Source organism: Lontra canadensis, unplaced genomic scaffold, assembly GCF_010015895.1.
Source record: "Lontra canadensis isolate GAN:19392208 unplaced genomic scaffold, GSC_riverotter_1.0 scaffold29, whole genome shotgun sequence".
NCBI classification, from domain to species: Eukaryota; Metazoa; Chordata; class Mammalia; order Carnivora; family Mustelidae; genus Lontra; species Lontra canadensis.
In genome coordinates, this window is record NW_022631023.1 from 3,412,381 (window position 1) to 3,426,841 (window position 14,461).

General features: G+C 57.1%; 1 protein-coding gene across 3 annotated transcripts in view; it reads right to left on the bottom strand.

The window, feature by feature from the left end:
• Nucleotides 1-426: 426 nt before the first annotated feature.
• ABCG1 (ATP binding cassette subfamily G member 1) overlaps nt 427-14,461 on the bottom strand; it is a 65,215-nt gene continuing 51,180 nt past the window's right edge. Inside the window, exons 6-15 of one of the 3 annotated variants that reach the window (XM_032865285.1) lie at nt 10,914-11,059; nt 10,512-10,635; nt 8,363-8,477; nt 5,570-5,754; nt 5,337-5,438; nt 4,322-4,490; nt 3,416-3,516; nt 3,175-3,333; nt 1,936-2,054; nt 427-771 (exon numbers count right to left, since the gene is read on the bottom strand). In XM_032865285.1, coding sequence (XP_032721176.1) covers nt 543-771; nt 1,936-2,054; nt 3,175-3,333; nt 3,416-3,516; nt 4,322-4,490; nt 5,337-5,438; nt 5,570-5,754; nt 8,363-8,477; nt 10,512-10,635; nt 10,914-11,059 — 1,449 coding nt within the window. In that variant the 3' untranslated portion in view covers nt 427-542. The remainder of the gene's footprint in view (nt 772-1,935; nt 2,055-3,174; nt 3,334-3,415; nt 3,517-4,321; nt 4,491-5,336; nt 5,439-5,569; nt 5,755-8,362; nt 8,478-10,511; nt 10,636-10,913; nt 11,060-14,461) is intronic. The other 2 variants (XM_032865287.1, XM_032865286.1) reach the window with 2 other exon arrangements.

The window sequence follows — 14,461 nt, forward strand, 5'->3', positions numbered from 1 at the left end:
GAGACCGCGCCCGCATCTTTCCCAAGTTTTGCCTGACAATGAGACCAGCTCCGTGCCTTAGTTAAGCCCCTCGTGTCTGTAAGCAAAATGTGTTATTTACCCTGAATAATTTGCTTTAACAAGTACTAAAAAGATACAGTTTCTTAAAATGAATGAGAGTTATCGGCTTTTGGCTTGGAAATTGACTTCTCCCCGGAGGAGGCGGCAGAACCGTAGGACGACAGCGACCGTCACGAGACCGGGCTGCCCCTGGTGTGGGTCCTTCCTCCCCGGCCTCCCGGCTGCTGCTCTGCTGCCGGTTTCTGCGTGCCTAGCCTCTGTGGGGTGAAATTCTGCACGAGGATGCGACACCTTTCTACACCTTCTTCCCAGATGAGGCTGGAAAGGGAGATGGAGAGAGGCGCAGGCGCGGACACGGGAAGCACAACGCCCATAGACGGAACGCACCGCCGGGGGCTGGGGGGCGGCAGCTGTCCCCGCGGCTCCGCAAGGGGCCCTGGGCCGCAATGCCTATGTCCGTGTCTCCTGGTGCTCGGGTGTTTTTACCTCTCCGCCCGGATTTTATATCTCAGGACGAAATAGGCGATGAGGCGTAGGGAGATGAAGAAAATGCCCAGGACGATGAAGTCTAGATAGAGCTTGGCGTCCTCTACGTCCAGCTCCCTCAGGATGGCCTCCGACTTCTGGAAGTGACACGTCTCATCGATGCCGCAGTGCAGGTCCTCTCGGTCCAGCCCGTAGATGGACAGGATGACCCCCTCGAATCCGTACCTACAGAGGAAGGTTCTGGCCGTCAACAACGCCCTCCCCACAGCCAGGGGACCCCACGCCCTCACGCCTGCCTCCATCTGCAGAGGGAGACGGAACCCCCCACGCCGTCCGTGATCCACGCGTGGCCACGCTCTGTCCCCGAGACCCGTCTTCACACGACTGCTTCCCAGCCTCGCAGCAGCCTCCCAAGAAAAACACACCCGGCTTGGACGAGGTTTGCCCGATTTCTGTCTCCTCCGGAGCCTCCGCCCGCAAAACCAAACGGAATGGCTAGGAGCTACTTGTTCAATGGAGGAAACCAACTGGAAGGCTCTTTGATCGCCTGAGACGACAAACTTTTTCACAGTTTGAAATAATAAAGGATCTAATAGCCTTCCAAGGACTAGAGAGCGTTTCAGTAATACCCTCTCGTGCCATCTCTCATTCCAGTCCAGCCTAAAGTGTCCAAACAAAAACACCAATTTTGAGAAGAAAGACATGGATTTCTGATTTCTTGGCGTTGGAACACACACAGATTGCTGAAACTCTGTACGGGCACTTTGTTTTGATTTTGTTTTCCTGAACAATACATCTGGGTCCGAACTGACGTTCTAGAGAAAGAAAGCTTGTTCCCAACTTTGGATCTTGTGTGTCACGTGGGATCGCTGGAGCTGGGGGAGAAGAGCTCTGGAGATGGGCGCTGCCCGGTAAGGCTGACGTGCCAGGACCCGGAGCAGAGAGGACCAGGTCCGAGCACTGCGGCACCCAGGGGCCAGGACGCTCTTGTTCAAAGACATTAGGATGTTTAAAACAGGACCTGGTTTCCACGGGATTTACAGTCAGAACCTCGTTTGAGTGCTGCTCATTCCAGAGAGGGACGAGGGCTGTGAGATGGAAACACGCCCCCCCAGCAGTTCTCTGAAATGGGCAGAACACAGGGTCCACTGCAGCTTCTTCAAGGCACAAACTGCTAGTATTTATTTAATTCTTGTGTGTGTGCGTGTGTGTGTGTGTGTGTGACGATGCGGACACACCAGACTTAGGAGAAAATGAAAGGCACCAACAGTCTCAAATTCATGAGGCAAGCATGATGCTGGGCTTTAGCTGGGGGCCAGGAAGTGGCTTTTGTCCCTTCCCTCTGTCCACATAGAGCTCCCGAGTGATCCAAGACCCCACACACGCTACCTGACGTAGGAGATGTAGGACATCCACTGCAGGTAAGCTGGGATCGTGTCGAAGCTGACAAAGAACCCCGAGAAGAGGAGGACAGGGATGGCCGTCACGGGTCCCACAAAGGTCGCCACCTGGGGAGACACACAGGGGACGTGCTCAGGGGCAGCAGGTGGGACTCCCACCCACTTTCCTCAGGTGTCCCTGGGAGGCCATATCCCACGTGTATGGGGAGAGTCACAGCAACTGGGAAAGGGCCAGGGCTCCAGGCTGGTCACCAAAGGCCAGGACAGCACTGAGCAGCCCCTCTCTTCCAGCCTGCAGCCTGTCTCCACACAGGGAGGGGCTGGGACATGTGCGAAGAGAGCAGAGGGCCCCAGCAGGGGTGGGTGAAGAGAGAAAGCCTCCTGCAGGGGGCAGACGCCAAGGTGAACGGTGGCGAGACGGTGGCACAGCAGCTGGGGGAGCAGAGAGCCGTGTGCTGCCGCCGTGCCCGAGGGAGGAAGGGGCAGTGAGCACCGTTCCCAGGCCCTCTGGGCAGCTGGTGGGCCAAGCGCTCTCCACGGCTGTCCCATGCACACATCGCTATGCCTGTCCCCGGAGGAGGGGACCTCCTGGAGGCTAAGCCATCAGTGAGCGGCGGGGGGCTCCAAAGACAGGAACGGAGGGTCCATCACATGCAGCGGCGGGAAGGGTGTGTGCTGGAAGGCCTGGCGGGCATCCGGTTCACCAGACTGTGGCTTTGTTTTGGGGGACAGAGCTGCCCAGGGCACCCTAAAACCGCCACAGTGCGGGCTTGGGCAGGTTGGGGGCACGTGAAGCCCCGGGGCAGGGGAGGGGCACAGGTGGCCCTGGGGGGTGCCAAGGGACAGCGGAGCGGATCCCCCAGAGGCAACGGAACATAGGCTTTGAAAGCTTGGACTCGGAGCCAGGGGCAGCCCCTGACCAGACCATGTTCCCTGTCTGGGTCTCAGTCTCCCCCACTGTGAGATGGGAATGGCACCATCCTAGCTCGTGGGGTGTCTGAAGCCCAATGAGCTAGGACGAGGAAAGGACCGGGAGCAGCGCCTGGCAGGCACCGAGGCCACCTACGGGGCCCTGCTGCGGTCAGCGCGCCAACCCCGACCGGCCCCGGCGGTTCCTTCCCTGGGCGTCCACCGGCCTGGGAGGTCAGGGCAGAATGAGGCGGCTGCGTTTTGCGGGGGAGGGGCCCCAGCCACACTGGCCCGCCCCCCGCCCCGCCTCCGCTGGTACCTGCAGGGACGTGGAGGCGGCTCCGATGAGCAGACCCAGGGACTGCGCCACCAGCGACGTCATGGTGCCCAGCGCGGCGAACAGCACGAACCTCAGGGCGTCGGACGGCTGCGAGGTCATCCAGTACACGATGCTACAGTAGGCCACGGGGAACATGATCTGCAACACACGGCCGGTCAGCCCCCGGACACGGCGTCCCCCTCCGCAGGGAGTGCGGGGAGCGCGCCCTCCGCTACCACACCTGGAAAGGCACGTCGGCCATGGTCTTGGCTAGGTAGTAGGCCTTCAGGCTGTACCAGTAGTTCAGGTGTTCCCGAAGAAATACTCCCATCTCCAGGGGAACTAGGAGACAGACGGAGGGCAAAGGGGTCAGGCCCACCCGGCTTGCGCGCCGGGACTCCCCGCAGGCGCGCGTGTGTGGCGCTGGAGAGGGCGAGGGGCATCGGCCTGCGCGGCCCTCGGAGGCGGGGCTAAGACCTGCAGACCCATGCACCGGCCTGGGGAAACCTCCAACCGTGACCGTGTTTATAACCCAAAGGGTCACCAGGGGGACAATCGAAGAGCGGAGAACATCTGCTCGGACACTGAGCATTATTGTAGTGATTGGCACAAGTATTTCCTGCTAAGCCGACAGTGAAGCAGTGTGATTCCTCCTACGGGCAAGAACCCCCAAGCTGGTCCTGAGCATTCAGGCCATTTAGGGAGGCGACACTGGGGCAAATTTTATGCTGGAGTTTATGGTCAGTCCGAGTGAGCAAGGGCAGCGTGCTTGGCAAATAATCTGGACTGCATGGAAATCCATAAAAAATAGCCTTATTCACTCACAAACTCTGGCCACAGCAGACTGCCTAATGAGAGAATGGGGTAACAGTTAAGGAGTAAGATTTCAGGGTTTCCTGATTAGACACTTTGGGACTATCTCTTTGGTCAGCCTTCCACAGTGGTTATAGTTTCTCCATTAGTGATTAATTCCTTTGGCTTAAACATGGTACGTATTTTGTTGTCTAAGAGAAAATATGATCATCCCTGTCAACAAAGAAAATGATACTTTGAAAAACCAAGATATTCTGTGTCAGAAAACTCAACTATGGGCCGAGCCTTGACCGGGGTCCCCCGGTGCTGGGTGGGCGTAGGGTCCGACACTCACACGTGAGAACGGTGGGCATGAGGGCTGCGAACATGAGGAATAGCATGGAGAAGAAGAGGAAGCCGGAGTTACTCAGGACCTTCTTGGCCTCGTTCCCAATCCCCAGGTACAGCAGGCCGATGAGGAGGCCGATTCCAATGTGAGACGTGATCCGCAGGTGTGTCAGGACCTGGGGGCAGACACGGTTCTCGCTGAGTGCGCGGGGGTCGGGCAGAGACTGAGGAAGGCACTGGCACCTGATTTCTCCTCTAGATAAACAAGCCCCGACCCTAAACCAACTCACACTCACACACACACACACACACACACAGACACACACACCCCAGAAGCAACTGCTATTCTCTGTTAAATCCCCTTCACGAAAAGCAGAAGGGTGGGCTGCCTGGTCTGCCTTCAGAGGAGAAGACAGGTGAAACAGTGCTGGCGGGCAGAGAATGGACACACCCGAGGCCCTCCTTGGAGTGCTCTGGCCTGGGCAGCTACAAGCCCCCCAGTGTTCAACGCAGTTCCCAAAGGCCCCGCTGGGCACTGAGCCCTCCCTGGCAGGGAGCCTGCCAGCTTGTCCACTAAGATGGGTGGATGGGATCACGGCTCCTGGTCACTCGCCCCTGCTCCTGCCAGCGCCCTGTGCCCACAGGGCCTCCTGGAGACAGGAGCACACTCCCACCCGGGCTCAGCCAGAGGCAAGCGAGCACGAGAGGGTTTGCCGCCCCCAGTGGGAACTCTGACAGGCTGCCCTTTGCCATGTTCCAGAAGAGGAGCCGTGTCTCCATCTGGGTCCCAGGATGAGACATGGGGGGCAGGGCCACCAGCCGCTGCCATCAACACAGGACACCAGCGTGACCTGAATTCACTGTCAGAGCCCCCGGCGGTGTTGAAACAGCAGCACCGTGGATGGAAAGCTGACCGGTGCAAAGGCAGGGAAAACAGCCCGACAGCTCAGCCAGGATGACCACACCGGAAAACCCCCCTGCGCCTCCCTCAGCCCCGAGAGAACGCTGGCCCACAGCCTCACCGAGTCCCTCATGATACTGAGGAAAGTCCGTCTGAAGAGGATGCAGAACTGCGTGAGGCAGCTGGCCGAGAAGCTGTGGCAGCCCTCCATGGAGGCGGAGTCCTGCGGGCGCACACAGGGAGGGGGGCCGTGAGCTGCCAGCCCCGCACGCAGCCCCCTGCGGCCGAGCGAGAGCCCCCAGGCGGCAGGGTGCAAGGCGCAGCCGTCCCGCGGGGGCCGGGGCTTTGCATTACCTTTCTAGACCCCTTCAATCGTTTTGCCTGCTTTACCTCTTCAGAGGGCCGGTGCCAAAGAAAAGGGTTCACCTCGGCATCCCCCCCAGGCTCTCTCCTGTGGTCAGAGTCACACATGCCCTCCCGGACGGCTCTCACCAGGCGGCCGTTCTGATCACCGTACTCGCCGGACGCGACCTCCATGACTGCAGGAGACACACACGGGTCAGTCCCAGCGCCCTCCACCCCCACCCCCGCTACCCGCCACCCCCCCGCAGAGGAGCCCCCCTGCGGCTAACGTGAACCCAGGCCTTGGTCGTTTTACACCAACATGGCCATGAGCGTCGCGGGAGTCCTTTTAACGGATTATAGGGGTGCTGTGTGATAGGATGAGACCATTCCTTAACCCACATTTCGTCAGCTCTAAAACCCCCAGCAAAGCCAGGGATGACGTCAGGACCCTAGAAATGCGAATTCAGATGGTGATACCAGGGAGTCAGAGGGAACAAGCTTGTGCGTCTGTGAACTTATTCACCCACTGATGTGACTGAACGCCTGCCTCGGGCATCCAAGCCCCAGGATTGGAGCCAAGGGATGAGCAGGAGGGGGGCTTGCATGTCCCAGTGGGCTCAGCAGGGATGGCTGCAGTGAGTGTGTTTCAGGACCATGGAGAGCGGCCCACGGCCACCACTGGCTTGGAACCCTCAGCCCCACCTCCTGATCCCCAGGGAGTGTGTCCTCTGCTGACCCTGTCTCTGGATCCCACGGCCTCTCTGTGGCCCCTGGTTCCACACCCCACACGACTGCCTCTCCTCCCCTCCCCCGACCTGCGGTCTCCCACGCCTCCTTCCCACAGCCCCTCCCCTCACTGACATTCGTGCTGAAGCCCAAAGTCCCCGGCCTCAGTATTTGGGCTCTGCCCTCAGGCCACAGCAGCTATCTGCTCTCCTGAGCCTGACCCGGGGCAGCCAAGCCCTCCTCGATTCTGTCATAAACCAGCACGTGTTGCCACAGGAGAACGTCATCGTCAGTGACGTCACACACGCCCAGCATGGCCGGCCCACCTGCTCACTCATGCCCACCCTGCTCTACTGTGCTCCGAATGGCCCCTCTCCCCTCCCCTCCTGCCCTCTCTCTGGGGACACAGAGAGAACAGCAGAAGCTCCCTTCCTGAGACCTTCCCACAGTCCCATGCGCTCGGTTTCCTACGCCTTAGGTCCTCTCCTCTTTGCAGGCCCTGGACCTCCCCACTCCACCCCTGCTCTGTGGCTCCTGTTTCCACCTGCCTCTCTCTCTGGGGAATGAGTGTGTGACAATCATTGGCTCTACCCACTGCCTTTGCGACATTCCAAAGCCTCTCTTTAGATGAGGCTCTCCTCCCTCTGGGCCCCTTCCCGTCCACTCTGTGCCCCGCCCCCATCATGACCCACTTCTCAGAAGATGGAGCCTGGCCTGGGAACAGTGTCTCATGGAACACAATTTGGGGGATGATGTTGGAGACATGTGGAATCCAGCAGTGCTGTGGCCAGGTGTTTGGGGGAAAACATAGATGAGAAAGGCTGATCCCCTCCCCCCATTCACATCCACCTAGAACCTCAGAATGTGGCTTTATTTGGAAAATGCTCTTTGCAGGTTTAATTTATTATGGGTCTTGAGATGAAACTGTCCTGGATTTAGGGTGGGCCCTGAGTCCTGTGAGTGTTGTCATTACCAGAGGAGGAGAGGACACCCAGAGACAGAGAGAAAAAAGCCATGTGAGGACATGGGCAGAGACTGGGGTGGCCCAGCCACCAGCCCAGGAACACTGGAGCCCCCAGGAACTGGAGGAGCAGGAAGGACCCTCCCCTAGAGCCCTCCGAGGTGGCACAGCCCAGCCCACACCTTGACTTCCAGCCCCATGACCGTGAGAGGATGAATTCCTGCCGATTTAGACCACCCAGCTTGTGGGGCGTCCTTGCAGCAGCCGTGGGCAGGCAGAATGTGCTGGCAGAGACTGGACCCCAGCAAGAGGCCGAGGTGGAGGAACGGGACTGGGTGGGGGTGTCTTAAGCACTTGGCGGCTTAGTGAATATGAAGCTTGAGAGAAAGAGAAGGCAGGAGGGTTGCCAGTCTCCCTAGCTTTGCAGAGCCTGGTGGAGGAGACTTGGTTTTGGAGACATAGCCTGGAGAGGTTGTGCAGCTTGCTGACGGATGTATGGGGCACGGTGTGGAGAAGGGGTGCTGGGCCCAGAGCCCCAATGGATGGGGAAAAGGGATAGCCAACAGCAGCGGCATCGACACCCTGGAGGGCATGGCCAGGGGAGGGGCCTGGGGACCGCGCCAGGGCAAAACGAGCCCTGGGGTGGGCTCCTACATCTCAGGGCCCCAGACACAGTGTGCTTGGCTGCCAACCCTGAGACAGCCAACCCAAGAGGAGGAGCTCAGACCATCAACTTAGTCTCCAGGCTCTGAGCATCACTTTTGTTATGTTTGGTGGAAACTTAAATCCGCATTTTAATGACTCAGTTATCAATGTGAAAGGGTCATTTTTTATTTTTAACAGTTATTTATTTTCAGAAATACCTTCCTTTAAATCATAAACCTAACACACAAAGCGTTAGGAAAAACAGCTCCAAAAAACAGCATCCTTGTTCTAGGTCCTAGATATCTTCTTTGAAGGAGGGAAAATCTCTAATCTGCTTTTAAAAGCTCCACCACAGGATGGCACTGGAGTCACATATGCAATATTCAAGGAATTCCAGATTTGGGGGTGTCGTGTAAAGGCAGAAACTCACCAAGAGTGGAAAAGAGCCCCTTTGTCAAGGTTCTACTTACCAAAATCAGCTGGGTTGTGATAGGTTGGGCAGTTCAGACCTAAATCCCTCAAGTATGGTACAAGATTAGAGACTTTTCCCCGGTACACACATTGTCCTTGACTGAGGACATAAAGCTAGAAAAAAATAAGGAGAAGGAGAACATCAACCTTGTCCTTCTTTGTAAAGCAACAGGAGCTGCCAGTCTGTCCACCCCGCCATCTATCACCCATCCAACCTTCTATCCGCCCACCTAACCATCCATCTACACATCCATCCACTATCTACCCACCCATCCATCCACCCTCCCATTTATCCATCCTTCTACCCATCCACCTACCTACTAATCCACCCATCCATCCACCACCCATTCAACCTTCCATCTACCCATCTATTCATCCTCCCATTTATCCATCCGTCCATCCATCCATCCAACCACTACCCATTCAACCTTCTATCCACCCACCCACCCACCAATTTACATAACCATCCACCCATCCATCCATTACCCATTCAACCATCCATCCTCCATCCATCCACCCACCCACCCACTCATCCACCCATCCCTCCACCACCCATTCAACCTTCAATCTACCCATCCATCCATCTTCCCATATATCTACCCATCCATCCATCCATCCATCCATCCATCCATCCATCTAACAACTACACATTCAACCTATCTATCCACTCATCCACCCACCCACACATCCACCATCCATCCACCACCCATCCAGCCTTCTATCTACCCACCCATCCATCCACCCTCCAATTTATCCACCCATCCACCCATTCCTCCACCACCCATTCAACCTTCCATGCATCTATCCCTCTACCCATGCACCCACTCATCTACTCATCCATCCACTACCCATTCAACCTTCCTTCTACCCATCCATCCGTCCTCCCATTCAACCTTCCATGTACTCATCCACCCATCCTCCCATTTATCCACCCATCCATTGATCCATCTAACCACTACCCATTCAAGCTTCCATCCATCCACTCACCCACCCATTTACCTATCTACCACCCATTCATCCTTCCAACCATCCATCCGTCTTTTCATCCATCCACTCACCCACACATCCACCATCCATCCACCACCCATTCAACCTTCATTTACCCATCTATCCACCACCCATTCTCTCTTCCATCTACCCATCCATCCATCCATCCATCCATCCAACAACTCCCATTCAACCTCTATCCATCCACCCACCTACCCACCAATTTACATATCTATCCACCTATCCATCCATCCTTCCATTCAACCTTCCATCTAGCCATCCACCCACCCTCCCGTTTATCCACCCATCCATTGATCCATCTAACCACTACCCATTTAAGCTTCTATCCATCCACTCACCCACATATCCACCATCTATCCACCACTCATTCAACCTTCATTTACCCATCCATCTACCACCCATTCACCCTTCCTTCTACCCACCCACCCATCCATCCATCCATCCAACAACTCCCATTCAACCTTCCATCCATCCATCTTTCCATCCATCCACCCACCCACCTACCCATCTACACATCCATCTACTACCCATTCAACCTATTTATCCATCCATCCACCCATCCATGAGTCCATTTCTCTCTCTTTTAGGAGAGTTTTACATTATCTCCCCAAAATGTTAAAGTTCAAAGGGAACTTTAAGTCGGGGAAGATATCATATGCACAAGCGTTGCTTTTTTATATTGTTTTTCTTCCCCCTCACACCAACCACCTGCTAGGAAAGGTTTTGAAGCTGTACACATTTCATCCCTGGGCTTTTCTTTTTTCTTTTCCTTTTTTTCTTTTCTTTCTTTTTTTGCTTACAATGTCAAAACCTATGATTTATAAAAGAAATGACGTTGTACACATATGATAACCTCCCATTTGATTGTGTAAAATAGGTGTTCCCCCATTGTTACAGGGTTGGGGATAGAAAATGAAGCTTTAGCAAGGTCAGACCCCTTTGCCAGATATCAGCCCCAGGGGGAGAACACGGGCCAGCTCTTTCTACCGTCTCCTGCCCTACCACCTTAGCTGCTTATGACTCCATAGTTTTATGAAATATACCACGTAAGGCCACTCAAAAATGAAGACACCCCCAGGAACTGACAGGAAGCTGTGAGTCCCTGGGATCTGGTGTCACCTGAGCCAACACCGCACGTACCTGGTCAAAGAGTTCAAAGAGTTTGGCGCTGGGCTGGTGGATGGTGCAGATGATGGACCTCCCTCCTTGGGCCAGCCCTTTCATCAGGGAGACCACCTGGAAGCAGGAGGCACTGTCCAGGCCACTGCAAGGCAAGGGGCACCGTGAGATGCCTGTGGGACCCCTCACCAAGCCATACCCCACAGCACAGTGGGGAGGCCTGTTTTGCAAGCCTGAGCCCGTCATGTCTTCTGGAATCAGACAGGGAGAGGGAGAGAAGTCAGGCCTCTGTTCTGGGACCCCGGGACAGGAGAAGATGGGCAGGCAGAGAACATGCCCCCCACCCCCTTAGAGGTGACTCTAGGAGCCCCTGCAAAAACCGATGGTGAAGGCAGGGCTCTTTCCTCTGCTGCTTTGGATTACCTGGTGGGCTCATCAAAGAACATGACAGGGGGGTTGTTCACCAGCTCCAGCGCGATGGCCAGGCGCTTCCGCTGGCCACCCGAGAGGCTTCCAGTCCGCGTGTTGGCACAAGACAGCAAGCCCAGAGCTGTCAGGATCTCCTTGACCTGGGGGAGCGGCAGAGCCCAAGGGGCCATCAGGGACCACCCACCATGCCTCACCACCTCCAGGCCCACCCGGAAACACCCGCTGCCTTCCCCAGCCCGCTTGTGGGCACACACAAATGGGTTGCATATCAGGGCCCATCCCAGGCTGCCTGTGACCAAGTGGGTAGGTGCCTTTCCAAGTCCAAGGTCCTTGTTTGGGCCGAGGAACCTGGGGAGCAAGTGCTGGAGTTGGGCCCCCGGGGCTAGAGGCCCCTTCCTGCCTCCTGCTGGAGATCCAGCAGGCTCCTGCCCTTGTAAGCCTCACTTGGGCCTCAGAAGGTGCTCAGTGACCATGTGCAGAACGGGGCGGCAGACACACAGCCGTGGGCAAACAGGGGTCTGAGCAGTACAAGGAGGGGACGTTGTGACAGTGACATGGGGGAAGCAATGAACACATGCAGCGTAAAGCTTGGCACAGAGGAGGGCCGGTAACCACCAGTGCCCATTAATGGCACCCTGCGCGGGGCCACGGCTCCTGCGGACCCACGCCACACCGCCCAGGCTCTCAGGAAGGAAGAGAGCCGCCCGCTGGCACTCGTCACGGGAGACCCAGGGCTCCAATGGGGCCGCAAGGTCAGGAAATGGCTTGACGCAGTCACCACTTCCACGGGGGCCCTGCCCATGCCCCCCACGCCGGGGAAGCAGGTAGGGCCCCAGGATATAAACAGTCCACTGTGACTAAGCCTCCATGTCCATTCCAGATCATTGACCCAGGTTGACTCGGGGAACAGAAGTCAGCTGACTTGACGGTGGTGTTCTGGTGTCTCCTGGAGGCAGACCCTGGGATGGTGGGGGTCCGCGGCTATCACCCTATGTCCACCCCAGGCTCACCTCCCAGGGCCCACTCTCCTGGTGGTCCTGCCCAGCCACTTTCCTGGCCCCGGGGGGTGGACCACAGTCCAGTGGCTTCTCCGGGGAGATGAGGTCATCCAGAAGGAGAAGGAACTCACAGGGAAGAAAATTTCCACTCTAGCTCTTGAGTTACGAACGCACGGTCAGGACAAAATGCAGCCTGCGTGCCCGGATGAGCGGGGACACTACCTTCCCCCTGCCGGGGGGCGGGTCCGATGGACCTGGATGCAGATCCCTTGAGGCTTTTTCCTTGCTGATCCGTAAACCCAACACACTGCCCTTCTAGAACACAGTACATTCGAGGGACCCCAAATGGGAAAGAAGGTCAGCGGGGCTGCCTGGGAAGGGCCATCAGGCCGGGGCCGGTGGGGAGGGCTCTCCGGCACAGTTTCCTTCCCCGGCGGACGGCACCTGTCGGCTTTCCCAGGGCCACCAAGCTTGCACGGTCTTCTGGAGCCACAGCCCGAACTTGCAGAGGAAAAGTCACTCTGGTCCTTCTAGGCTTGCCTTTGGGGCCCCCCGCAGCCCGGCCCATGCCCACTCCCTTCCACCGTCTGTCCTCGCCGGGCTCCCTCCTTGTGGCCGGATGCCCCTCCAGACAGGATGCCGGAGGTGGAGGCAGACGTCAGTGCTGGCCCTTCTCCTGCCCCGTCTGCCTGCTTCTCCAGCGTCCTCTCAAGAGGGAGGCTCTGTAGGTCGGTTCTGTTTTAACACTGGTCAGAAAGAACAATGTCCCAGCCCCGGGGGACCTCACTCCGGAACAAGCCCCTTGCTGGGAACCCTCGAGGGCTGAGGCTGCTTTTCTGGGAACCAAGGAAGGCTGTCCACAATGCATTCTGTTACCTACGAGAACGTTCCATTCTATTGTTTCCATGACATACAAAAAACCTCAGCCTAGGTTCAAGGGAAATGAGTCAGGGCAGACACTCCGCTGCCGTTTCTTCCTTGAAATAACCACGCGCTCCTGCGGATGCTTTCTTCAGAGAGAGGGGCCTACACTTGGCTGAGGACTGGGAAGGGAGCTTCTGGTGAAAAGCGTGTGTGGGACCAGCTCCAGGCCCCATGGGGATGGCTCACAAGTCATGCTCAGTCCAGCAGCAAGCGAATCCAGAGACGGGCCAAGGCTCTCCCTCCCTCGGGAGGGCTTAGCCACTCAGCCGGCACAGAAGACCCCCGCTGACTTGAGGCCTTCGCTCTTGTAAACCCAGCTGACAGCACGCGTCTGTCTCCTTCCGCAGCTCAGGCCAGGCGTCTACAGGACGTGCACACAGGCGTGGCCCACCGGAAACGCCTCTTCGTCCTTCCAAGAAGACGGTCTCACCCCGTCCCTTCTGCTAGAGCAGGCAGAGTGGGCTCCCGTGGCCTCCCCAAGACCCTGAGTGGCCACCCAATGGTGCAGTCCCCACCCCTGCAGCGTCTGGGTTCCAGGAATCCATTTCCTCCCTTTGGCCCGCAGACTAAAAGCTCCCCAGCAGCACGGGGACGTGCGCCCCTCTCCCGCCCGCGCAGGGCCGCTGACCCCGGGATTCCCCGACCGATCCTGACGGTTCTGAAGGGTGGTGGCTGGGCCATGGGGTGCAGGGGACGGGGCGAGCCCCAGTGACGCCTGGCACGGTCTTCCTGACACATTTACATCACGTTCACGATTATGTGCCACAAGAAAGGGAATTGACGCCATAAACAGAATTGCTATTAATGTCTCTTAGCTGGGCTCACCGCACAGTTCTGATTTATGGCAACAAGGCAAGTCGCACCACTTGGGGTAACCCTGTTGATTCTCCTCGTTTTGCTGCCAGACCCTCATCTTCCAAGGGTTTAGGAGACAAGATGGTGTCACGCATGAGTGGGATTTCGCCCAACTCCACTCTCACATGGAAATCCCCCCAGTGCCAGGCTAGCCGTGGAGGGAGGAGGGAAGCTGAGTTTCCCGCAGATGAGGAGTAAACATAAATGAGTCCCGCCTGCTGTACGGGGCTGTACGGAGCCATATGGGGCTGCAGGGGCCACGGGGGCTGCGGGGGGCTTCCCGGCCCGCAGGGGCTGTTTCCCTGTACCTGGGCCCTGGGCTTTGGGGGAGCAGGGGAGGGGCGATGCAGAGGGTTAGAAGGTCTCCAGCAACCTGGAAACTTTTTTTTTTTTTTAAAGCTGCTTAATAATGTGTAAGAACCAAATTTCTTGTGAGTGCGTGTGGGTGGAGGCTGGTTATTTTTAAGGGAATGACTAACCATCTTCATTGTTAGTGTTTTATAAAAAAACAACAACAATGGGGTATAAAGCATATCGGGTGCCAAAAGGGGCAGATCTCGTGCCTGGCTGACTGTCGAGGCTGGTGTGCTCTGGCCACCTAAGCCTTCCCGCTGTGTCCTTGCCAGTGGGCGGCCAGGCCAAGATCTGTAAGTCTCGGGACAAGGAGGCCCCTGCTGGACCCCCAGCTGCAGGGCCGGAACGCACCCTGAGATGTCACTGTCCCCGGCACAGAAACCTACGTGACAAACCAGCAAACAAAACCAG